At 46.9% G+C, this 25,040-nt stretch overlaps 1 protein-coding gene across 2 annotated transcripts in view; it reads right to left on the bottom strand.

Annotated features, from left to right (window-relative positions):
• Positions 1 to 2,875: 2,875 nt before the first annotated feature.
• The window catches only part of SCRN1 (secernin 1), a 63,516-nt gene continuing 41,351 nt past the window's right edge, over positions 2,876 to 25,040 (bottom strand). The window contains exons 4-8 of one of the 2 annotated variants that reach the window (XM_077856366.1): positions 23,250 to 23,452; positions 20,696 to 20,890; positions 18,293 to 18,458; positions 8,695 to 8,875; positions 2,876 to 6,626 (exon numbers count right to left, since the gene is read on the bottom strand). In XM_077856366.1, the coding sequence (XP_077712492.1) occupies positions 6,468 to 6,626; positions 8,695 to 8,875; positions 18,293 to 18,458; positions 20,696 to 20,890; positions 23,250 to 23,452 (904 nt within the window). In that variant the 3' untranslated portion in view covers positions 2,876 to 6,467. The remainder of the gene's footprint in view (positions 6,627 to 8,694; positions 8,876 to 18,292; positions 18,459 to 20,695; positions 20,891 to 23,249; positions 23,453 to 25,040) is intronic. The other variant, XM_077856367.1, reaches the window with a different exon arrangement.

Here is a 25,040-nt window from a genome sequence, read left to right as displayed (position 1 = left end):
CGCTTCTTCCTGTGTCCTTGTTAGAACCCATCGATGGTCACCAGTACCGATCTAAGCCAATCATTTTTCAGGGTTAGAAGGGCTTCTCAGGATGATGGGACACAAGGGATACTCACACAGGACCCAACGCTTGCAGTGACATACTGTGTTCAACACGGGGCGTTTCTTTTCTGAGCTGACATTTCTAACTAACCTGCATAATGTTTTCCTGGTTTTTGTAGGCAACCTGAACTGATGGGTGTCTGGCAAAAATAACCCAAGGAAAATCTTTCTGAGATGCATTTTCTTAAAAAAAAAAAAATAGGTAACACGGTATTTTCCTAATAGAAATGGGCAGAAAGTATTGCTTATAGGATGCCTCTAATTTGTGTTAAAATGAAACAGCTTTCGAAGCTGAAGTGCACTGAGCACCTGCCCCAACTTAGCAAACCCCTCAAAACATCTGTATGAGGTAGTATGCTCTTGATCTCCATTATAGTATTTTCAGGCGGTCTCTCTGGCATTTGGTGCAGGGGCGATGGGGTTCACCTGCTTAGGGCAGACATAGATAGGACTCTCCAGTTTGCCTGAGTTTGGGGGTGTAACTTATATAATGAGTCTATGCCTCAGTTTCCTCACGTGTAAAATGGGGACACAAATATGTACCTAAGCATGTACTGGTAAAGAGGCAGTGACATAAGACCGAGACAAGCCCCTAACCCTTGGGTCCCAACAGTCTTGTACCCATACTCTAGGGTACAAGCAGTTTGCTCATCACAGGCCGAGTCCCAACTAGAGCTCTCAGCGGCTGCACCCCAGGCATTGCACTTAGATGGTTATGGAGCTGCTCAGACCACACTGCACTGGCTCTGCTGTAGGATAACAAGGAGAGACCAGTAATTAAAATTCATAGATGTTCCCGAAATAAATCGCATCTAGAAACTAATTTCAAAGTTAGCTGTTGCCACACACTTTGCCTTCTAATTAGATAGGGACCTGACTTGTTTTATCTGCTGCCTTATTAGCAGAGGTAGAGGTAAGCTCCTTAATGACCAAAAGGGCCAATCTGTGTGGAAAAGCAAAGCAGTGGCCCAAGATGACTGGCAAAGCAGGTGATGAACTTCAAAGCCGTGGACTGCGGAGGTGAAGGAGCCGAATCTTCAGGCAGCCCTGATGGGAGTTAGGGGTGGGAAAGGTGGTACCTAGGAGGCTGAGGGAAGCAACTTCACAGGAAGAGTAGTGGCATCCAGAAGCGGGTTCCAAATTCTCACCCCGCGTCCCAGAGGTTTGGGCGTCCTTCACGAACCTGCCCTGTTGCAGGGTGAATTATGCCTTCCACAAATTCCTATGTGGAAGTCCTAACCCCATATCTCAGAATGTAACCTTATTTGGGAATAAGGTTGTTGCAGACGTAATTAGTTAAGATGAGGTCATACGAGGTGGGGTGGGCCCTAATCCAGTATGACTGGTGTCCTTGTAATAAGGGGGATTTGGACACAGACACAGACACGGGGAGGCAGAGATTGGGGTGAAGCGGAGGGCAGCAAACCACCAGAAGCTAGGGGAGAGGCATAGGACAGATTCTCCCTCCCAGCCCTCAGAGGGAACCAATCTTGCTGACACGTTGGTTTTGGACTTCTCGCCTCTAAAACTGCGAAACAATCCATTTCTGCGGCTTAAGCCAAGCGCTTTGTGGAATTTTATTACAGCGGCCCTAGCAAACTAACATATGCTCTGTCACCTTGGAGCTTTGTGGGAGAATGTTATGTTCATGGAAAAAGAGTCGGAAATAAGATTTAAAGAGCTAGAAGTTTCTTGCCATATAAACAGGGCAGTCATCTTCTCTGACCCTGACACGAGTCACTTGTGACCAGTGACGGAAGTCCTATCTTCATGAAGATGTTCAGTTGCCTTTTGCCTGTCACAGTGGAGAACAAATCGTGGAAGCAATCTGGCATTTCTAGGTCACAAGTGTGGAGACAGCTGGCTTTTCTCTTAAGTGGCATCTTTCGGAGCTGGTATGGCTTTAACACAGAGATGCTGGGCATGGATGGCACCACCTGTTCTGGTGATCTGGACTTCCATTTCTAGCGTGGTTTTTTTCTTAAATTGTAAAATATACGTAACATAAGTTTACCATCATAACCATGTTTAAGTGTACAGTTCAGTGCTGTTAAGTACATTCACATTATTGTGCAATCAATCTCCAGAACTCTTATCATCTTGCAAAACCAAAATTCTCTACCCCCTAGAAAAAAACTCTTTGTTCCCCATCCCCCCAGCCCCTGGTAACCACCATTCCACTTTCGAGCTCTATGAGTTTAACTACTCTTGAGACCTCATGTAAGCGGAATCATACAATATTTGCCTTCTTGATACTTACTGGCTTATTTCGCTGAGAATAACATCAATGGACACTTGGGTTGCTTCTACCTCTTGGCTATTATGAATAATGGTGCCGTGAACATGGGCGTAAAACTATCTCTGAGGCCTTGCTTTCAGTTCTATTGGGCATATACTCGGAGTTTCTGGGGTATATGTTAATACTATCTCTTCACATTTTTTGAGGAATGGCCATACCGTTTTCCATACCAGCTGCACCATTTTATACTCTCACCAACACTGTACAAGGGCTCCAGTGTCTCCACATCCTCACCAACACTTGTTATTTTCTACTTTTTTGACAGTTAGCCATCCTGGTGGGTGTGAAGGGGTGTCTCACTGTGCTTTTGTGTTTGGTTCTAAAGAGTGAAGCCATTCACAGTACGGTCCACCATGTTGGAAACACTGAGCTGACTGGGTTTTCTGAAGATTCCAGTCAGAAAAACATATCCCCCCTTCCTACGTTTTCTATTTTGTGGCTGATGCCCACATTTATTCATGAAACACAAGGACATTAATTTCAGTGTTTTCTTTTATTGTATGCTTGATGTATTTAGAGACAATTCCAAGGGCAAGCACTGGATAGGGAAGTTATCTGGTTCATAGATATTTGTACAAAAGGCTGTTAAGACTACACGGTCAGTTCCCACTGCAGGAAACAGAAAGGTTTTCTTATTTATTATTCCCTGCCAACAGCATTTTCCAGCTCACACATTTAACTTCTCACAACATGATTGCAAACACGTACATATTCATTCCCATGAGAAATCTGCATGTGACATTTCGGAATGTTTGAAGTCAGTCAGATAAAAAGCACATTTGACACAAACCATAGGAGGAGAGCTGGGACTAGGGACTGTGCAGAATGAAATGTCACAGCCACAGGGAGGCACAGGGTGGTGCTGGGACAGCACGTGCGTGTGACCTGCCACTCCTCCCCCTCCATACAAGAATGGCCAGCCAGGGGGGGGGCTCCCCTCCCTCTTTCTTCCATGTGCTTCCCTCCTTAAGCTGAGAGCTCAGCTGAAGACCTCCCCGACAAATAACCTGACTGTTCTTCAGTCAGGAATGCAGTTAGTGCCTTCCTAGCAGACACACTGGTCCCACCTGGCTTCCCTGCTGGGCCAGCCAGAGCTGTGTAACACCTGTATCAATGTGGGGGTGACATAAGTTAGAGAGTAAAGTAGTTTGCCTGGTTGGTAATTATTTTTTAGACCTAATAATTTACCCAACAGTGAAAGGACTTCATGGCTAATGTCTAACAGGCATACACCTGCTCTGTTAGCTTGTAAGAAAGACTCTTCCTAATAATAACACTGTGTCTTAGGTTATTGGGCACTAAAGAATCACCATAATTTGAAGTATATCCTTATTCTACCTAGATTTCTACCTAGCATTCCAAACCAACCTCCAAGAGTGAAGAGTACTACTCTGCTTTGCCAATTTTCTTTTACTGCAGCCTCTGCCCCCCCGTCGCCCCCGAGAGGATGAAGGCTGTCTTCATGTATGGCATATCCCATCTACTAGATAAGACTAAATAGCTTATGTTTAGTTATGGGGCATGGGAATGGGGGAGAAATTCCATCCTTGATGGCCATGTCTTCTTTCTGCACAAAGCATGCACAGCTCCCCCATCCAAATCTTAATGGATACACAAATGGTATTTCAGGAAGCTATTTACACACTGACCGTTAAAACGTTGCTTTCATAGTTCATCATGAATATTCATTTTCCCCATAATGCCTTTAGAAAAGCCATCCCTGGTCAAGAATTAATCCATGTATTGATAAGCATTTTTCGAAAGCAGGGTCTGTTAGGAGCATTTAAAAAGGAGCATCTCCCCAACAGCCTGCTCAAAATCCAACCACGTATTTTAAGCAGTTGACCTAAGTAGATAAAAGTCACTCGCAGAGAGCGCGGCCACATCAGCAGATCCCTTACTCTCTTCTTGACTTTCCTCGCAACTCCCAGTGCACAGAGAGTTCATGCTGCTATTATTGAGGGCTTGACTGTGCCCAGACTCCCCCTCTGTGCCTGATGGAAGCATCCCAGTCCCATTTAACACCTACCAGGCTGAGCCATGGAGGGCTGACACGCCCCCTGGTGGTAACACGGGGACATCACAATTGTGACGTACAGCGTCGGCCAAGACCTTTCTCCTGTAGGGCTGGCCCTTCTTTGAGACGCTGGACATATGTCCCCTAACAGAAGTCGCCATTGTACTTCCCTCTTCGCAGTGGCTAGGGAAGGGCATCGGCTGGATGGGTTACCCAGGGCCTTCATTTGGCCCAAAATAATGAAAGCAGACGTCTGTGTAATTAATTCTCACTAGACTTCTCTTGGTAAAACGCCCCCCCATCGCCTTGGGTATCTCAGGCCTGTCAGGTCTGACACAATGTTTCTATAGTAGGTGGAGGTAAAACCACCTACTATAGGTGAAATTTTAGGGTGGTTTTCCACATCAGCTTGCCTTAACCAGCAAGCAGGTGGACGGAGAAGGGGTGAGGTAAGACTCGCCCCACCCCCTCAGCATCTGCAAACAGATGCTCTGAGAACGGCCGTTGCCTCTCCGAGGAGACCCTATGCTCAACGACGGCGAGAGCCCTGGATGGGCCCTGGATGGGAGGCCCAAGCCTCCTCCCCATCTCCTTCCACCTGTCGTTTGTGATTTTACACACAGAACCTACAAGACTGCAGGACGAGGCTCGTGGCTCTCTCGTGCCCACGCTGGTAGGGGACGTCGGCAGGACACGGTGTGTCCCGACAGGCCCCGTGGCCCTCCGCGCCCACCCCTGGGTGTGCGGCCGCGTCCCTCCTGGCCCTGGAGGCCGGTCGTGCCCCGCCGTCGGTGCAGTCGCTGCCCGCGGGCCCCTTGGAGGACTGTCGCCGCTCACCACAGGCCGCGCGGCTCGGAGGGCAGAGCACGCGGGCAGGAGGCCTGGGGCTGCAGCCACCGCGCGGGAGCTCCTGCGCCCATCTGTCACCTCCTTGCCCTGTGTCCCCGGCGCCGGGCCATCTGCTCCTCCTCGCGCGCTCCTTCCACGCTCAGGCCGCCAGTCAAATCCTCCGCGCGAACCGACGTGGGAAACAAATCAGTTTAATGAAAGCCTCTGCTGAGATGATGTAGCCGCCGCCCCGATTCCGGCGACTTTGAAATCGAACCGGTCAAGGGTTTCTCCTTTTCTTTCCCTGGAGAAATTCGCAGCTTTGGTGGCGTCGGGGGTGGGGGGGTGCAACTAGGCCATCGGGCCGTTTAATGAATCCTGAAGGAAGCAGATGGCCCTCGAAATCGTCCCGACACAGGCCACCTCTAAGGGGTGGGCAGGCTGCCCCGCGGGGAGCGCCTCAGGCCTCTGGGGAGAGCCAGGCGGGGAGGCCGGGGGAGGCCGTGGGGAGGCCGCGGGCCTGGCTGCCTCCGCATCTCTAGGGCGGGCGGTTCCAGCTACCCCAGCCCCCCTCGCCCCCCAACTCCAACCCCAGCCCCCCACTGCAGGCGAGCGCAGTGTGCAGAAGACAGGCTCTTCAGGATCACGGACTCGGGAGGAGCTGGGACCACAGAGCCCCCCCACCCCGGCCCTCCCCACTGGCTTCGACCCTCAGCAGACACTTCTGGGGACATTCTGCAGGACAGGCACGCACCGTGGGAAGGGGGACCGGGCAGCTTCTCCCTCAAGCACACACACAACGGCGCTGGGCCCTTCGGGAGCCTGGGAGAAACTGTCAATTGAGAGAAGGAATAAGACTTCAAAAGATTTTGCTCTTCCTGCACACTCAGCGCCGGGGAGCCCCCTTTCAAGGCCCGAGGAACCTCGTCCTCCGTGAGAAGGCTGATGTGTCCACTGTCACCGAGATACAATGAGAGCAGCTGAAAATCCACAATTAGTCATACGATCGAACGACAGGCAAATGGATACGCGTTACATCGCAAAAGAAGGGAAGCTACGTTGTAGAAGGAGGGGACGTTGCTGAGCTTCGGGGCAGAACACGAGTGTGACTTTGACACATCTGAACTTTCTCGTTCTACTCAAACAGGAGAGTGGTTTGTTTTGCTGGTCATTTAGTAAGGTGGGAAAGTTTAAATAAGAAGGGGAAAGGGAATGCTTACTTCACTTAAAGAACTTAATCTCCGTGTCAACACAGTCATAGAAAAGATCCCCCACTTCGGTGGGGTCCAGGGGGTCAGAGCTGGTCAGGATTTCTTCCATGGCTTCCAGGCCTTGCTTCTCTAGTTCCAGCATGGTCTTTCTCAGCTTGCGACCTTGCTCCTGAGGAAGGACGGAAACGGTGCGAGTCAGTACAATGGACAAGAAAGTCGCCCAGGGCCCACCCACCCCATTCAAGCAGTTTCCCCATAGCTGCTACAGGGATCATTCTAGAATGCTTGGCCTCCTTAACTCCTTGCTGCCTTCAGGATAAAATCCAGACTCCCGAGAGACATTCAGGAAAGATCTTTTGTGACATACGAGGCTCCTGCTTGCCTCACCCCCTGCCATGCCTTCCTTCCCTTCAACCAGACTGTATTAACTGCCTTATTCTTCCAACCCGTGATACTCCACCCTGCTCTTCCTCAGCACTCGGTCATCTTGTACCCATCACCAGGCCTCTTCGACCCTTTCCTCTGGGCTCCCTGTCAATGCCTTTATTTCTGCCATGGTTGTTCTCTTCCTGTCTTGGAAGGATCTGTCTTACTTGCCTGTGTCCCCCTTTAGACCATGAGCTCCTGGAGGGAGAACTGAACTCATCACTATGTTCCAATGCCTGGGACACAATAGGCACTCCCAATAACTGTTTGTTGAATGAATAAATGGATCAGCAAATAAACACATGCCATGTCCATCCCCCAACTTTTTTTTCCCTGAGGTAGTGAGACCTCTTCTTCCACTCACTTACAGTGGATGACCATGAAAAGCTTTCATCGGCCCAATTAGTCTCAGAGTGGAGAAGCTGCTGTCACCACCCCTCCACCTCTTCCTGACACCGCCTTGGCTCAAACCAATGGTCATTGCTCAATTGCAAAGCCCACCCAACCTCATCAGTCTTATCTCTTTGACATTTTATGTGGAATAGTTCAAACACATGGCCCTTTCTCCCTCTGCCTCTGCCTTCTAGTTGCCCCATAATCACAAAACCATGCACCAAGTGGCATTTGTATTCAGGGCTTGCTGTCATCCACCTAGAAAGTTCGCACAGTCGGGAACCAAGGTGGACATCCGGGCAAAGCTCAGTGCAGCGTGGCAGCAGCACTCATGATTCTCAGGAAGTGTTCAACAGGGAAGGCAAATGTAAAAATCTATGACTTTGACATGTTCAAATGGTCATCGCTGTGGCACAGAAGAGCAAGTTCTAGTAGTGAGGCTGCCGTTCTCTGAGGTTCTTTCTGAATTCCCTTGGATTTACTATTGATATTGCCCTTCTATACATGCTTTTTATATAGTCCACCGTGCCGAGCATGAGATAAGCTCACCCAGCCCCACACATGCAGGCACCAATTTATCTACACGGTGTCCCTTTCTTCAGAACAGACTGGACCTGTTTCAAATTGTTAAACACATGCTTGCAAAGCAGATGGGCATCTAATAACCATGTTCTTTTCCTTTCCCTTCAGCAAAACAGAGGTTTGAGTTTTATACGCCACCCATCACTAATGGCTGCCGTGGGCAAATACAGGGTGTGTGTCTTATTTGAATCAATGTCCTCTAATTTTATTTACCAGAACTTGGGCGGGGGTTGGGGAGGTGGGGGGAATTGCACGTTCAAGAATAAATTTTGCAAAACACTAGGAATTTGAGAATCTTTTAAAAAAAAACTTTTTAAAATTATAGTAAAATATACATAACATAAATTTTGCCATTTTAGCCATTTTTAAGTGTACACGGTCAGTGGCAATATGAACATCTGCATTGTACAACCATCCATTTCCAGAACTTCTTTGAAGAATTACTTTTTTTAAAACATAGGATTGTAACTTTAAATAAAGTTTTGTCATCTTGTACAACTTCTTACCCTCAAAAGTATACAAAGATTTTTAGACAGCAGAAAAGCAGTGATCCCCAGTAGAACCACACATTTCTATTATTTCCTAGGTACACAGTAAATGAAAGAGGGATATTCCTCGCCCACTGAAGTGGAAGCTTTGTTTCATTTGGTTTCAAGAGACTGGCTGGAAAGGTCAACAGCAGCCTTCTAGGAAGGGCCTTGGGTATCTGAATTTCTGGAAGGACGGAAGCTGGCAAGGAGGAAAATGGTGAACTCCATAACCGCTCTCCTGCCTCACCTCTCACAGACGGCGCCCCCCCCCCCACCCCCCCGCCGTGGGCCCAGCCCCAGGCTCACCTGGTCACTTTCGATGACAGCACGTGCCCACTCGTGGGCCTTGTACAGCTCATGCCGGCGGTCCGGCTTCTCCAGGAACCGAGGCTCCTTTTTGGCAGGGTCGTTGTCCCCAAAGCAAGGAGACTGTGCTTTGGGGACCAGTTTTACATCATCAACAAAGATGAAAGGCTTGAATATGGACCTGGAGAGAAAGGAGAGGTGCTTCACCACAACTGAGCTTGAGGCTTGAGGACACCAGACTGTCCTTTCATTCGGCAAGCACTGCCTGAGCCAGCGCATGGAGGGTGGGAAGGGGGCTGGGACACCGACACAACTGCATATTTTAGTAAGTATTTTAGTAGAACTGTCATTTACCAGCTGCAAATTCTTCTATTAAAAGCAAGGAGACACCAAAACAGACTTACTTTGTCCTGGGAAGACCGTTAGAGAGGCCCCTTTCAGTTATGTAAAGGCAAACAGAAACACAGTGTCTTGAGAAAGGGCGTGATGGGCCATCTATCTGTGTTGAAAGAGGTTTGCCTTTCTCTACAGTATCTTCCTGGAAACTGGCCTCCCTGGAAAGGAAGAGCCTGAGACCTTATCTCTTTGTTTTTTTTAAGGTCCTACCTTATTTGCAGATGACACAAAGGTTCCCAGAGTCCCCAGAGAGGACACACTGCAGAGAAACAGCAGCCCTGTTGTGTGAAAGAGGAGCTCTGGGCATAGGAGGTGGCTAATGCAGAACTCATTCAGCTCTTCCGGCATGATGGTATACCTTAGGGAAAATGTGTGTGTGTGTGTGTGTGTGTGTGTCTGTGTGCACGCATGCACAGGGGTATCTGTGCATAACTGCACACACATCAACACACACTCACACACCAAAAGAGCCATGGTTCTTAAAAACTGCATCCTGAGATCCCAAGCCAACAAGGTGTGTGGAGACCACAGCTGCGTGTAACATGGGGAGAGAGACCTATTCTCCCCTCTGCACCCAGATAAACAGTGCTGAATCAAAGCAGCGCTCCTGGGCCAAGGGTAGCCTGCTTTCAGCCACTCCGTGGGGCAGCACCTGCAATAATAAGAAGTGGGATAAGACTATGTGCACTGATCAGACTTGGGTTCTTTTCTCTCCTCTTAACTGGTACACCTCGGCTCCTCCAGGCGTCAGGTGGGTTAGCAGTGAGCTGGGATGCTGATCCTGAGGCGGCTGGGCCTGAGGCAGCCAGGACAGCCTTGCCAGTGTGCCACAATCTGAAAAAAACTGGGGACCAATGACCCTGGCTACCCAAATTGTGCCCCTGGATGTGATGCATCAGCATCATGCTCAGGCCCCACCCCCATCTTACCGAATCAAAGTCTGCATGTTAACAAGGTCCCCAGGGGGCTCCAAGTCTGAGGAACACACTAGGAAGGACAGTACAGGCTTCCCCAGATATTTGAAGGTGGAACGTTCCTAGGAAACCTCTCATAAGCCATGATGGTATAAGGCCAAGAACCAATTATCATTTCGTAAAAGGCAAACATCCTCTTGGGATGTCTTCTAGTTGGTGAAAACAGGTACCATACTAATGTACCTCTTTTGTAAAAGTGAAGGGAGGTGAAGCAAACTTGTGGAAAAGTGGAGAAAATCTAATCATGAGAAGTGACCTCTTGCGGTGGTTCCCTGAGGTTCACAAAGGAAGGAGGACTCAAGAGAGGAAAAAAGACCTTGAAGTCACTCTGCAAGACTAGGCTCCAGCTAAGTTTCATGTGAATATTAAAAATAGTGAGAGGGGTACCTGGGTGGCTCAGTCAGTTAAGCATCTGCCTTCAGCTCAGGTCATGATCCCGGGGTCCTGGGATGGAGCCCTGCATTGGGCTCCCTGCTCAGGGGGGACCCTGCTTCTCCCTCTTCCTCTACCCCTCCCCTCTGCTCATGCTCTTTCTCTGGCTCTCTCTCTCAAAATCTTTGAAAAAAAATTTTTTTAAAAAAGCACTGAAAAATAAAATCAGTGAGACCTTCATAGCTCAAGCTGGTAAAGTGGGTGACACTGGTGCAGGATAGGTGCCAGGTACCCTGTTCTCTGCAGGTGATGAGGATGCTTCCAGGAGACTCAGACCCATCCTCAGCCCTATCTCCTGGGAAGCACAGGGCGCGGACAGGCCTGCCTTCCCCAGGCCACGCCTGCCAGGGCCTTGCCCTGCCCAGGACGGACCACGGCTGCCCAGCACGGAGGGAGCACAGACTGCCAGCCGCCACCTCCTACAGCCTGGGGAACACACATCGGTCCTTCCCCCCTCTACTGAATATTGCACGCTGACTACTGAAGGTGAAAGGAATCCACGCAAAGCTTTAAAGTGTCTAAAGCAATTTTGATTCTCTAATGCTGAATTATCCAATTAGTCACGCGGTTGATCCTGCAAAAGGGCTGCAGTGTGAGGGGTCACTGGGAAAGGGTAACAGAGGGGGCGGGAGGGCAAGCGGGAGGAAAGCGAGTCCAGAGCTAACGGAGTCCCTCCCCTGCCCGCAGCCTCAGGGCGGGCGAGCACCCCAGCTCCGGGGCCAACAGTGCACCCCGGCAGCACACGTTAACCTGCAGGCCCTCCGCGGGAGCCCAGCCGGCGCAGCTCACGTGCTCTCAGCCCGGGGCCTGCGCTGCGGGCAGCACGGGCCAGAGCCGGGACCTCCGCGGCCCAAGGCCGGCGATCGGGACCAGAACTCTGACACAGCGGCCCGTGGGCCAGGAGCGCGGCTCTGGGGGCCACGGCCTGGGAGCACCGCGGGTGGCAGTGGCGGCGGGGACTGCGCTGGGGCTCAGAACTGGGACGGCCGGCCCCTCCTCCTCTGACCGACCGCCGACACTCTCTGTTCCCTCTCTGTCCCTCATCGGGACTCCAATGATCTCTAAGGTCCCTCCCAGCCTCTAAACCTATTATTTAACTTCTGTTTGTATGTCATGCAACCCACGAACTTGTGGCTCTGACTTCAAGAAGTTCACGCTCAGCACAGTAGTGGTCTTCTGCATCCAATATCTAGGATAATGGTGTAGTAAGAATCAGAACATTCCATGTGACTTCAAACCCACTCCCCACCCGCCGGAATGTGGAGGTTAGTTTAACATCAGTAAGGGTGTCTGGTGGCTTTCCTAAGACACGAGGCGCCGTATGTTTATCCTTCCCCAACTATCGATTTTCTTTTTTAAAATAATAAAATATGATGAGGTTCCCATTATACTTTAAAGCAGCCACAGCTCTCCACGGATTTTTTTTTTCAGAGTCTGTAAGGAAGTCAGTATCCTCAACTGCTAAAAACATGAAGCACAGATTTGTCAAATGGTTAAAGGGAGATATTTGAGGGTTTAATGAATAAAAATTACTGCTGGTGACAAACTGTAATAATACTAATATTTATTTAAGCCAGAATATGGGAATTATAACTCAGGCTTGATTATTTGTGCCTACATACCCAAAAAACTAGAATGTGGATAAACCCAAACCTTCTGATTTCTTGCCAAGCCTTATAGAATATCACACTACAATTCTAAATAGCCGAGGAGAATCTCAGACACCTTCCCACACTAACAGCTCCGACAGTAGCTTCTTAAATGCCACTTGATCAAATATATGTTAATTAATGGCCCAGAAATTAAATGACTTGACCCAGGTCACATGTCCAGCCGATGGCAAAGCTGAAACTGCCACCCGGGTCATGAGGCACCACCCCTCCCAGGCCACCTGGACAGGCCAGGGCACACTTCGTCACACACCGAGTGTGTCAGGGATGGCTCTGATGTGGGACACACCTGAGAGGGCTCCAGAAAGCTAGTTCTGCTCTGTCCTCACTTTCAAAGAAGCCACCTACCCTGGAATTTACCCTGACACTCAGCGCCTCCATGATGTGCTGTGACATGAACCCAAGATAATATGCCCAGAAGGGAAAATTATTCCAGTAGCAAAGGGCAGCCCGGCAACTGATTAATGAGGAGGTTTAAACCTGGCTGAGCTACACTAAAGGAGCTATCCATCCTCTTGAGGAACAATAAACAAAGGAAGCCATGAGTAACATGAAAGGAACCATATCACCACCACCGCCAGCAATCCCTGAGACAAATCTAAGGTCCAAGGCACAGTCTGATGACAGGAAACACAGCATGGGCTTCCAGTGTGTCTCCGAGGCCTGCAGAATTTTAGCCTTGGGTGACACTCTGAGTCACAGCCAAGAAACATGCTCCCCTAGAGGCATTTTTGCCTTATCTGTCCTTGTGATAGACACAGTGAGCCAGTACAAAAAAATGCTTTCCTTTCATTTGTTTTCTCATTTAGAAGGAAAACAAAATTACCATGAAAATCCCTGACATTTTATAATGTATCACAATTTTCAAAGTGCTTGCATTCAGGTCTCCTGGTACTCCTAATTATTTATTCATTCATCAGTAAATATGTGTTGAGTGATACCTAAGTAACAAACCATTCTAGGTCCTAGGGATAGAGCAATGAACAAAGCAGGGCAAAATTCCTAACCCATTTTACAGATGAGAAGACTGGGGCTCGCAGCAGCTAGGTGCTTGGTCCAAAGGCATATTCCTAATGAGTGGCAGATGGAGAACTAAATTCAGATCTTCAAAAGCTGAGGTCAGGTTTCCCCTACAACCTCTCACCATTATATCGTTCTGTTGGGTTTTTTTAATACACATCATGCAGAAAAATCTAACACCTTTTTGTACTGTGGGCTTTGGAATTTTATCAGTGGCCAGCCAGCCCTTCTGACCTCAAACATGGCTCTGTTCTCACTGAAGGTGCAGAAACTTCCTTGGTGCCTGAGTCAGGCTTCCCCCGTGCTCTGGAGTCCCCAGCAGATTCGCTGGCACAGAGGGAAGTGGCCCAAGATCCTGCGCTGGTGAATTTGCAAAATTTCAACCAAGCTCAGAGGAACTCAGGATAACCAGCTTTCTCTCGATTGCAGGTGTCTCTCTGAATGGGTCGCTCTGCCTTTTTACCTTGAGGCGCTTTAATCACATAGTCCCAGGTACATCTGGCTGAGCGCAGAACTGATCAGTGAGGAGCCTATTTAGAGAGAAACAGAACTACTACTTTTGGAGCATAGGACAAGCTGAGGGCTGGATCCAGAGGCTCTGGAAGGTTTTGAGGTAAAAATTGCAGGGTAGGGACGCCTGGGTAGCTTAGGGGTTGAGCATCTGCCTTCGGCTCTGGTCATGATCCCAAGGTCCTGAGATCAAGTCCCACATCAGGCTCCCTGCATGGAGCCTGCTTCTCCCTCTGCCTGTGTCTCTGCCTCTGTGTGTCTCTCATGAATAAATAAATAAAATCTTTAAAGAAAAATTGTAGAATAGAAGAGAGGAGAGAGATGGTTACGGCCGGATTCAGAATGAAATGGGGGGAAGGGGCTGCTATTTTGCATGGGACCCTCAGCATTGTGGACATCTGTGCCAGCTGTGCCCTGAACCGCACCAGAGCTGTATTTACAGGCTGTGGTGTCTAAGGCTCATAGAGTTATCTCCACCAACAAAGAGGTGCCACTTGTCACCACTTTTGAATTAACCAGATGAGACAGTCTCAGTTAATCCAATTAGCTTCTCAAGCTTAGTACACTGGGAGAAGAGGTGGAAACACACACACACGCGCGCATGCACGCACACACACACACACATATACACACACCCCAGGCGCCTGTATCTCCCCAGCTCTTTGCTGCTAGATAAAGAAGGTCAAAACTATTTCCCTAGAAATTCCTCTCTATTTTCTGTTCCCTAGGTGTAAATATACAGCCTAATCTGATTAGAAAAATGAGCTGATAGCCTTTTAATATTTAAAATGGAAAAATTTCCCATTTTCTCCCCCTCTTGGTTTATCTATCCTGTATGTAGAGTACTTGTGGGCTCTCTCAGATGTCAGGGCCTCTTGATGATGTGCTGGTTTGACGACCATGTCTGGAGCAAATAAGCCCTGATTCGTGGTGTCAGCCAGTTTCTGCAGTGTGACCCATGTCAAGTTGCCAGTGTGACGTCACTGAACATAGGGTTGGGAAGAGAGGCACGTAATCGGCTCTCACTGGCTCCAGCACACTGCAGGACTGTTATGTTCTCAAAGTGCTAAGGGACTTCTCTACTCTCTCCCTCTCCAGTACTTCACGTCACTGACGCTTTGGCCAGTCCTGGCTTCCACCGAGGAAGGGGCTTGCAGAGGTCAGAACCCCAGCGCTAAGGCTAGTCGGTGTCACTATGTGGATCACCGAGCACTGGCTAACTCAGAGGAATATTACTAATATCTCAATATAATTAATCGAAGGTCTTTTGCATCTCTCTGGATCTCTGAAGCTCTGACACATTCAGCTCCCAAACTTGCATCACACCTGGTACATACTGAGAGGGAAAGAGAAAGAGAAAAAAAAAAAGGCTGGAACGAGTCGAGAGAAGGATCTGCAAGAAATACAGTGAGCAAAGGGCAGAGAAGTGCTGAAGCAGACAAAACAATAGATCAGGTCCTTTGGTTCCGAATGTTACTTGGGAGCGATAAAGAGCACAGTCCTGCTCCTGGATCATCATCTTTTGCCAGCCCCCTGCTCGGAAATGATTTCCTGAAAACATCTCTCTGATGTTTTTAGCGTCAGCAGAAGCCAGCTAAAGTTTCCCCGATTCACTACCTAAAAACCCAAGAGTAGGTAATTATGCTTCCTGCTGACAAAATACAAAATGTTAAACATGCCCAATTACAGAGAAACACTGAAATGTTGAATCTGTGACAGTTCTAACAATTGCAGTAAGAAAGGCAGCTCACTTAGCCCTGGAAGACACAAAAGAATGTCTTCCGGAGAGCCTTTAATCTTCCTTACAGTCTTTTCAATTAATTTAACCATGAATCATTTTCTCTTAAAAATTACTTGAAATTTTCCATATTAAATACTAGAGGGCTATTTCCCAGCCCAATCTTAGAACTGTACCGGGCCACGCACTTCAGTCTAGGAAGTGGCATTCCTTCATATTACTGTCCTGGTCTCACAGAGCCCTGCCTTCTAAGCACAGCTGGAGCAGGTGCCTGAGATATCAGAAGCAAAAGGGGTGGTACAGGCCTTCTTCAGCTCAACCCACTCCTGCAAAGGCTCCTGCTCCCTAAAAAACATGGCCAAATACATAGGCAGAGCATCCCAGGCACTCTAGTGTCAGGCTCTAAGTGCCCGCATGTACCCCTGTGAGCCAACAGAGAGTGTTCTCAAGGTGGTTGAGCCACCAGTGTTGGGGGCAAGCTAAGTCAGAGTCCATAAGGGGAAGTCCAGACAACAGGGGGGAAAGACGAGCCCCAGAGCTGATGGACCAAACAGAGGGTGGGAGTGGGGCCATCCATGAAACCAGGCATCAAGAACTGGAAGGGAAGATTAAGAGGAAGTAGCTGGGATCAAACAGGAGTGCATCCTGGGAGACTGGCTGGTATATCACACAGTAGAGGCTCACTGAGGGAGGCCGGCAGAGGTGCCACTCGAGGGCAGCCGAGCTCATCCACTGGTAGAGTAGAGGTTGGAAGAGAGATGGAAACCTAATCCACAGAGGATACTGTCTGATGGCTCTCAGCATTTGCATTGTTCCTTCTACCCAAAATGTCATTCTTGTTTTCTGTACCTAACTAAGTCTTGCTCTTCCACAATGCCTGGCACTCAAGGGATCCTTCCTCTAGGAAGCTTGCTCCTTCAGCATCACCTCCAAGCCACCTGTCACCTTGTACACACTTCATCCCTAGTACTTAACAAGCATGATAGCTGGTATATAGTAGGTGCTTTATGAGTCTTGTTGAATCAATAAATGAATGAATGAAAAATCAAGAATAGATTATACTGAATTTAATAGTCAGATCCTGCTAGAATGATCTATTGATATTGGCAGTAGTTTAAAAACTAAGGCTGAGAAGTCCCTAAGTGGCTCAGTAGGTTAAGTGTCTGACTCTTGATTTCAGCTCATGTCATGATCTCAGGGTTGTGAGATCGAGCTCCATGTCAAGTTCCATGCTGGGAGCCTGCTTCTCCCTCTGCCTGTGTCTGTGTCTCTGCCTCTCTCTCTCTCTCTCCCTCATAAATAAATAAAATCTTAAAAAAAAAAAAATTCTCTCTCACCCTCTCCTGCCGCCCTTCCTTTTCCCCACCCTGCCCCTCTCACATGTACACTCTCTCTCTCTAAACATAAAAAAAAAAGAAAGAAAGAAAAAGAAAAAGAAAAGAAAAAGTAAGGCCAAAAGTTTAAGAGAGGTACTTAGCTTTTCTCCTGAGTCATCTAAGAAATAGATGACCCTTTCTAGACACCATCACTATCTTATATTCCTGAAATAATAAGAATAAATATGTACCAATTTCCTGGTAGCAGTTAAAGATTTGATGTCCAATATTCAAACAGTGATGATGGTTTTCATCCAGTGGAACTCCTAAGAAATACCAGTGAAACTAGTGGAATAGGAAGTCTTCTAGAGTTTTCAATAGTGCAATGTCCAATATTCAAACAGTGATGATGGTTTTCATCCAGTGGAACTCCTAAGAAATACCAGTGAAACTAGTGGAATAGGAAGTCTTCTAGAGTTTTCCAAGCTGAGAATCAGTCTTACTGACAGATTCCTGAGCCCAACTTAAGGATTCTGATACAACAGGCCCAAGCACCTGTATTTTTCAAAAACCCCTCCAAGTGATTCTGATAATGAACAGAATTAGAAACCACTGGATGGTTGTGCCTAAGCCACTGATGATGTGACCGGTGCTGTATGTGACTCAACATTACCAGGGAGTGAGAATGCCGTCTGCCTAGCAAATCAGAGATAGTCTTAATAAAGAGAAGTTAAACCTACTGTGTATTTTCCTGGATTATCTCATTTAATCCTCCCAACAAGCATACAAGGTAGGAGCTGGGATTATCCCCATGGTACAGTATAGACACTGAAGCTTACAGAAGTTAAGCAACTTACCAGTCCCTAAGTCAGACAGATGGAATTCAAAATCCTGGCAGATTATTCTAGAGGCTGTATTCTTAAATCCTGAGCAGTACAACCCCTCTGCTGAAATACGTGAGCAGAAAGTAACCCCCTGAAACACACTGTCTTAAGGAAGTGGCCAGCACACTTGAGGTTTGGCCTCTGCACCATGTTGTCCTCTAGCTCATAGGAACTGATTGCTTTGATAAATCTTGGGCATTCCTGCATCTGTCTCACTTTGTGTTATTTATGTTTGCATCCCTCACACATAGCACAACACCTGGCCCATGAGATCAACTCAACACTTATTTACTGAATTAAAATCATTTGATTCTATGATTGTCATAAAAATGATGTGACTAGGGGCGCCTGGGTGGCTCCGTCAGTTAAGTATCCAACTCTTTATCTAGGCTCGGGTCTTGATCTCAGGGTCATGAATTCAAGCCCTGTGTTGGGCTCCATGCTGGGCATGGAGCCTACTTAAAAAAAAAGTGATATGACTAGAGCCAAGAACTCCCCTTAGCCAAAGTTCTCTGTACTGCCTTGGCCACGTTGGGGTTGATTGAAAAATGTGACTCAGCTACAGAAGGCAAGGGAGAGGAATGTAGTATATGCTTATTGGATGAGCTTTCAAGGGAAGCATATACTCTCTGCCAGCGCGACTGTGTGTCAGACATACCTGGAAGGATCTGGGGTCCCAGTGAAGTAGTGAATGCATGGCGAGCTTCTGTTCTGAGGCAGAACAGACACTACACTGGCTGTGGTGAGGAAAGACTCAGAGTCTATACAGACTCCACTGGCTTTGTCCCGTAAGATGTCAATCATAGTCTGCACAGTGATGCTTTCTGTAAAGAAGAAGAGAAAGAGAGAAGCTGTAACAGTGGCAGGTTTTTAGCCAAAATCCCATTCATTCCTTTTCCTTTTTAGTAATAGAACTCTTGAACAGATAGCTGAGAACATAACTGCCCAGCCACAGATGACATTTCCCCGCTTTCCTTGTGGCTACATGTGGCCACATGATAAATCTTGACCAATGGGAGATGAAATGATATGTGCAACTTCCTTGTCATGCCCATAAAAGGGACAGTTTGTCCTTCACTTTTTTCCTCCTCCTGCTGCTGCCTAGGACACGCTCATAAGTGATCCACAGATGGAAGTCCTGTGTTGAGGCAGAGTAACCCACCAGCCCTGGACTGTCCATACACATCTAAACTATAATAGGGGCAAAAAGTAAGCCTCCATTTTCTTTAAGCCATATTATTTTGGAGTCTCTTTGTTAGAGCACTGAGCAACACCTCAATGAGTGCAGTATTGCAATAGAAAGGTACTTGCATAGCAAAGTACATGCAATCTATGCACACCCCACTAAGCTAGCTCTCTCGTACACTCTTGCTGGTTAGACTCAATACGATATTTGGAGAATGGCCTTTGCAGTGGAAGAGATTCACACAAAGAAGCATTTAGAATATTCAAGTCATTATGACTACTGTCTCTGACTTCAACTAAATGTGTTAACAATTCCTTGACTGCACAGAACCCCAGGTTTACATTTTCTCCTTCTGTTTATAATTCATTAAAACACTTTTCTTTCGGTCTGTGTTCACAAAGATGGGATCAAAGCATCACATAGGGAAAAGGTGCCTTAAACTTCACTAATACAACTCACATCCCCTTTGTAAATTTCTATTTATAATGTCACACCTAAAAATATTAACAATAAAAACCTTGATTTCTTCAACTACCCAGTGTTCAAATGTTCTCATTATCTCATAAATGAGTTTACTGATTTAAATCAGGATCTAGTAGTTGGTAATGTCTCAAATTTCCTTTAATCTCTGCCTCTCATTTTATTCTTTTGCATTTTACTTGTTGGGCCATTTCTCCTACAGAATTTCCCACAGTCTGAACTTTGCAGATGGTATTGCCTGGTGTTATGTAATATGTTCCTCATACTCTGTATTTCCTGTAAACTAGTAGCTAGATCCAGAAGCTTCATCAGATTTAAGTCTGATGTTTTGGTGAGACTACTTCACATAAGGGATTATATACTTTTATCAACTTAGGTTTGTTTGTTTGTTTGTTTGTTTTGAACTTTTAATGGTTTTAAGTTCCCATTGTAAAATGGATGCTTTCTTACGTCCCTATGCTGAATACATTAATTAAGCTCCACATCAAAACTCCTGAAGTGTTTTTCTACATTAAGCATCAGCAAAGTTTTTCTTGAAGAACCAGATAGGATTTCAGGCTTATGGGCAACATCATCTCTGTTGTAACATACTGTGCCATTATAGCATGAAAACAGTCCTAAACGATATGTAAATAAATGTGTATGGCTGTGTTCCAATAAAATTTTATTCACAAAATACATGGCTACCAACAAACAGGTCATCATCTGCCAACCCTTGTTTTAAATGATTTTAAATCATTTTAAATGATTTTAAATGAGGTTTAACTTACAAAACACACGTATCACTGGCAAATATAAAATGTGGCCGTGGTGGTTTATTTGGAAGGGTTTCCACTCAGGCACACAAGTACCAAGCTATCCAGTCAACACATTTACCTAAATTTGTATTTTGATCAAGTCAATAACTGGGCAGAAGATAGAAGGTTTGGGAAGAAAATTCAGGTCAACAGTTCAACTCAATAAATATTCATGGAGCAAAAGTCTATAATGGGCACCAAAAAGGGAACTCAGGATGAGTAAAGGACAGTGCCTTGCCCTCAAGGCCTAGCAGCCTAATAAGAGAGGAAAACATAGGAAGACAGTAAGTCAAATATACAAATGCTGAGATAGAAGGAAGCTTCAATAAGAATCATAAAGACAGGTACAATAACACTGATGTTTAAAGGAGAAACCACTCCAGAAGAAGAACCTCCCATGGGTGAGGAAGCATCCTACAATAAGAAATACACATTGATATCCTTCCTGCACCTCAGGGGCATCAACACAAATTGGTCTGTATGTACAAGGTCTACTCTCATTTCCTCCTCTGCTGATCCTAAGATCAGACAAGTCCTCTGAAATAGTTACAAGACCACAGGTATGAGAGGGAGAATCATAAGGGGTGTACTAACTCACCTTCTTTCTTTTCTAAGCTGTCTTTGCCTGCACAGCAGTCTAGATGGTCATCAGCCAGAGAGAAAACTTGGGAAAAATTGAACTCGTCCTCTCCTGTCCACCAGCCTTGACTCTGAGCATAACTCCTGAGTTCAGGGTGCTCTGCATCGATCTTCGTGGTGAGTGAAAGCTGATTGCAAATGCACTTCACTCCTTCTGTAGAGAGTACAAAGCCCCGTTAGTTGGAAATACATAGTTGAGTATATCAGTATGAGTGTGTGTGTGTGTACATGTGTACCCAGATATAGGAGTGTGGGAAATCTGCGGGAATTTTTTTTCTCATAAAAACGTAAGTGTGGCTAAATAAATCTAGAATCAGAAACACATGCACTCTGAGTACACTCCAGCTTGGTGGATAAGAGGCCAGAAATTCTCCCATCAGCTGGCAGGCTTGCTCTAGCTCTTCCAAAGACTCAGCTGTAAATACCCTGAGGATGACTTGGCTTTCAAGCTTCAAGATACTGTCTAGAACACTAAGAAGTTAGGAGTTGTAGTTCAAAAAAGCCATCCATATTTGCTGCTGCCAGGAAGCATGTTGATCTAAATTCTTGGAGAATGAGAATGAAGTAGAGAGAGAGCTCAAACCACAAGCTGCAATAAAGTCATTACTGCCTAAAAACCAGTCCCTTAGAGACAAGGTCAGTATTAGACTGAGTTCTTCTAGTATGTTCTGCCTCACTGAATTATTCTTCCAAGATAAGGAAGATTCCTAGCTGATAGGCATTGGCCCTCTGCCATTCATCATTTCAGAGGATAATACAAGAATAAAACTACTTTAAAAAATTAAAAATAAAAAATAGCTTTGGCCTAAATAAGTGATTTTGGCATTCTTCATACTAAACTACCAAAAATCTCTTGTGAGCAACTCCACAGATAGTATTTTCCTCAAGGGCTGATTTATAATAAGACATTTGCTTTCAGGAATGTTAGCACTTGGGGGCCAAATTTACTATCCTATTACTATCACACTGCTGCTGGAAGCAGAGGACATGAAATCAATGAGTCCAAGGAATGGCTAGGGTTTTATTTCAATATTTAGTGAAAGACTGCGTGCATTTTGACGAGATGGGTTTTTTAAAGCTATATCTTGAAGAGACACTAAGCTTTTGAAAAGCAGGTATAGGTCAAAAAAGTTTTTTAAGTTCTACTGAAAAGCAATATATGACTGCTCTTCTGTACAGACCACTACTCCTCTTGAAACCATTTGATAGTAAAGCTTCATCTTAGGAGAATTTTTTTGGTAAAGGAGTTTTATGGTCTTGCACTGCAGGAGGCTTGGTGATATGGCTGGCCACACCGGCTACACCCGTTCTGTAAATACCACAAGAATAGGGCAGCAGGCACAAGTGAGTATATGCTGGGCACATGGGGGTGGAGAAAGTCTCTGAGATTGAGGCAAGGGCACCACCAGCCCATTCAGCACCCTTGTGAGAATAAGAAGCCACCCTCCTCCGGGCAAGCCCCGGAAGCCAGCCTTGAATAGGACACAACATGCCTGTCGTCCACAGCAACTCTGATCACCACACTGACTCAGGCCACAAGAAACAACGGGCTTGATGCTCAACTATTGCAGTAGATCTTCTGCTTCTAACTCAAGTCCTATTTGGTTCCAATCACCCCTAAGGCAATGATGCAAAAACAGGTTTCATCCCTCTCATCAATTCTGAGGAACCAGAAAAGACTTCCTTGCAAATTCAGTTGAGAAAAATATGTAGGCCAAGTACAGGTCCAACAGGAGAAGAGCGCTGTGATCTCCTAGCTGTGTCTGCCATGAGCGCACGAGGGGGAAATGGCAGCGCACAGTCCAAGTGTGTGTCATTCAGTCCTAAGGAATGTCAGTGGGGCTCCACTGCCCAATCCCCTCCTAGAACTCCTTAGTTCTCTCAGAAGCCCTTTAGCCCATTCTGGGACCCCATCCACTCCCTAATATGAGGGTGCTAATTGATGAGACAGGACAACCACACCTCCTTTTAACATCTCCTCCCTCAGAACTGTCTAAGAACAAATGTGGCAGGGAGCACAGAGCAATAGGTGAATGGGCACTGCATCCTCCCGGGTGGATTCCCTAGTCTCTGCTCCTCTAGAAACCCTGTCTCACAGAGAAATGAGCCTGTTGGCCCAGAGGCAGTCAGTGGTCCTCATACAGATCCCAATTCCTCTTTCAGAGGAATATTCCAAGCACAAAGAGCTATAGGGCTGGGGGTAACGAGGGGCAGCTCCCTGTAGTAATGGCTCATTGACTCAATGGAATGGGAAAGTCACCATTCCTTTGGCCTGGTCAGAGTAACTTTGGGTCACAAACTGCTGGTAGTCAAAATTGGGTCCTGCTCAGAAAGCAAACAGAAAATAAACGTCAGGAGTGTGTTTCCCAAGTGCTGACATCCCCGCATCCCACGTTCCAGAAGCAGAGCCTAGAAGAGAAGGTTCAGCACAGAGAGGGTCCACATCAGCAGTGGGCAGGCAGCTACACATCCGGGCAGCATCCCCCTCGGCCGCCCCATCCACACGGGCTCACCTGTGATCTGCTCAGCAGCCCAGTACTTCCCCACGGTCTCCAGCACCCAGGCCTCCTCACGATCCACAATCAGATATGCGCTTTGGAAGCTGTGGCAGGAGTCTGCATCTTCATAGTAATTTCCACCTTGTCCATGTTCCTCCAACAAGGCGACGATGACATCTAAGGCTTCTTTAGCTGTTGTCCCTCTTTCTAAACCAAGCCTGGAGTAAGAAAACCAGAAGTGTACCTCAGTTATTTCCTACCATGTGGTTTTTACCACAATAACCAAAGACTAGGAGGAAGGGGAGTGATGAAGCGGGCTGACATGTGTAAACACGTCCATCTGTGGACAGATACAGAGATTCACAGCACACTTGAACAGCACAGCACACTTGAACTCAAAGTGCATCTCATCCACATTCAGTTCAAAATCATGGGGGGTGTTTTGTGTCTTTAGGCACCTCCCCTCCCACACAAACAGAAGAGTCAGGAACCCAGGGCTTCTCCCCCATGAAGGGCACCTCAGCCATCTCTCTGTTTCACTTTTCTTTTCTCTTTCTTTATTTCTTTTAAAGGTTTTATTTATTTGAGAAAGAGAGAAAGCACGATCAGGGGAGAGGGGCAGAGAGAGAGAGGCAGACTCCCCACTGAGCAGAGAGCTCGACATGGGGCTTAATCCCATGACCCCATGATCATGACCTGAGCCAAAGGCAGATGTTTAACTGATTGAGCCATCCAGGCACCTCTCTGTGTTTCTTTTCTAACCCTGGCTCCCATGGAGCTGCCTAGCTCAGCTCTAGCCTTATCAAGACTCCCTTTCTTTTTATTTTTTTTAAAAAGATTTTATTTACTTATGAGAGAGAGAGAGAGAGAGAGAGAGAGAGGCAGAGACACAGGCAGAGGGAGAAGCAGGCTCCATGCAGGGAGCCTGACATGAGACTCCATCCCGGGTCCCCAGGGTCATGCCCTGGGCTGAAGGCGGCGCTAAACCGCTGAGCCACCCGGGCTGCTCCAAGACTCCCTTTCTGTGGCTTATTCTCCCTCCTGTCTCTGAGCAAAAGGAAATCTCTGCCCAGTGCACCCTGATCTCTGCTATTCTACGCCACATACTTTGGTTGGTAGTGAAAGTGTCCCATAGCCAGCCACTGTCCTCAGTGCATATGATTCACTCAGAGATGGCATTAGGAACCGGAGCCTGGTTGGGACACGATCAATGCTTTTCAACGTATCTCTCCTCCTACCTAGTATCAGCCTCCTTCTACTGGTGTGGCTTACAGCTTCACTTATCAAAAACTACACAATTCCTCGGAAATGAAACAGCTATCTCCTCCCAGCCCTTCCAATTAATTGGCCCCCTAAAGAGGGCACAGATACTGCCCTCTGCGTGACCCTGGGGAAGTCACATAATATATTTGAATTCAAATTTATGTTACCTATCAAGTAAGGACCTATGTCATCAGGTGGCTTTGAGGACAGTTTATGAGATAATGAATGTAAAACCACAAGCACAACTGCCCAGGACCAAGTAGGTGATGAGTACATTTAAGAGGCAACACACTAGGGATCCCTGGGTGGCGCAGCGGTTTGGCGCCTGCCTTTGGCCCAGGGCGCGATCCTGGAGACCCGGGATCGAATCCCACGTCAGGCTCCCGGTGCATGGAGCCTGCTTCTCTCTCTGCCTGTGTCTCTGCCTCTCTCTCTCTCTCTGTGTGACTATCATAAATAAATAAAAATTTAAAAAAAAAAAAAAAAGAGGCAACACACTATGGCAGAAAAACAGTGACTCAGAGAGAGAGGGGCCTGGCTTCT

The sequence above is a fragment of the Canis aureus genome, chromosome 18 (assembly GCF_053574225.1).
Source record: "Canis aureus isolate CA01 chromosome 18, VMU_Caureus_v.1.0, whole genome shotgun sequence".
In the NCBI taxonomy this organism is placed as follows: Eukaryota; Metazoa; Chordata; class Mammalia; order Carnivora; family Canidae; genus Canis; species Canis aureus.
Note: the sequence above shows the minus strand (reverse complement) of the source record. Positions and strands in the feature narration are given on the sequence as shown.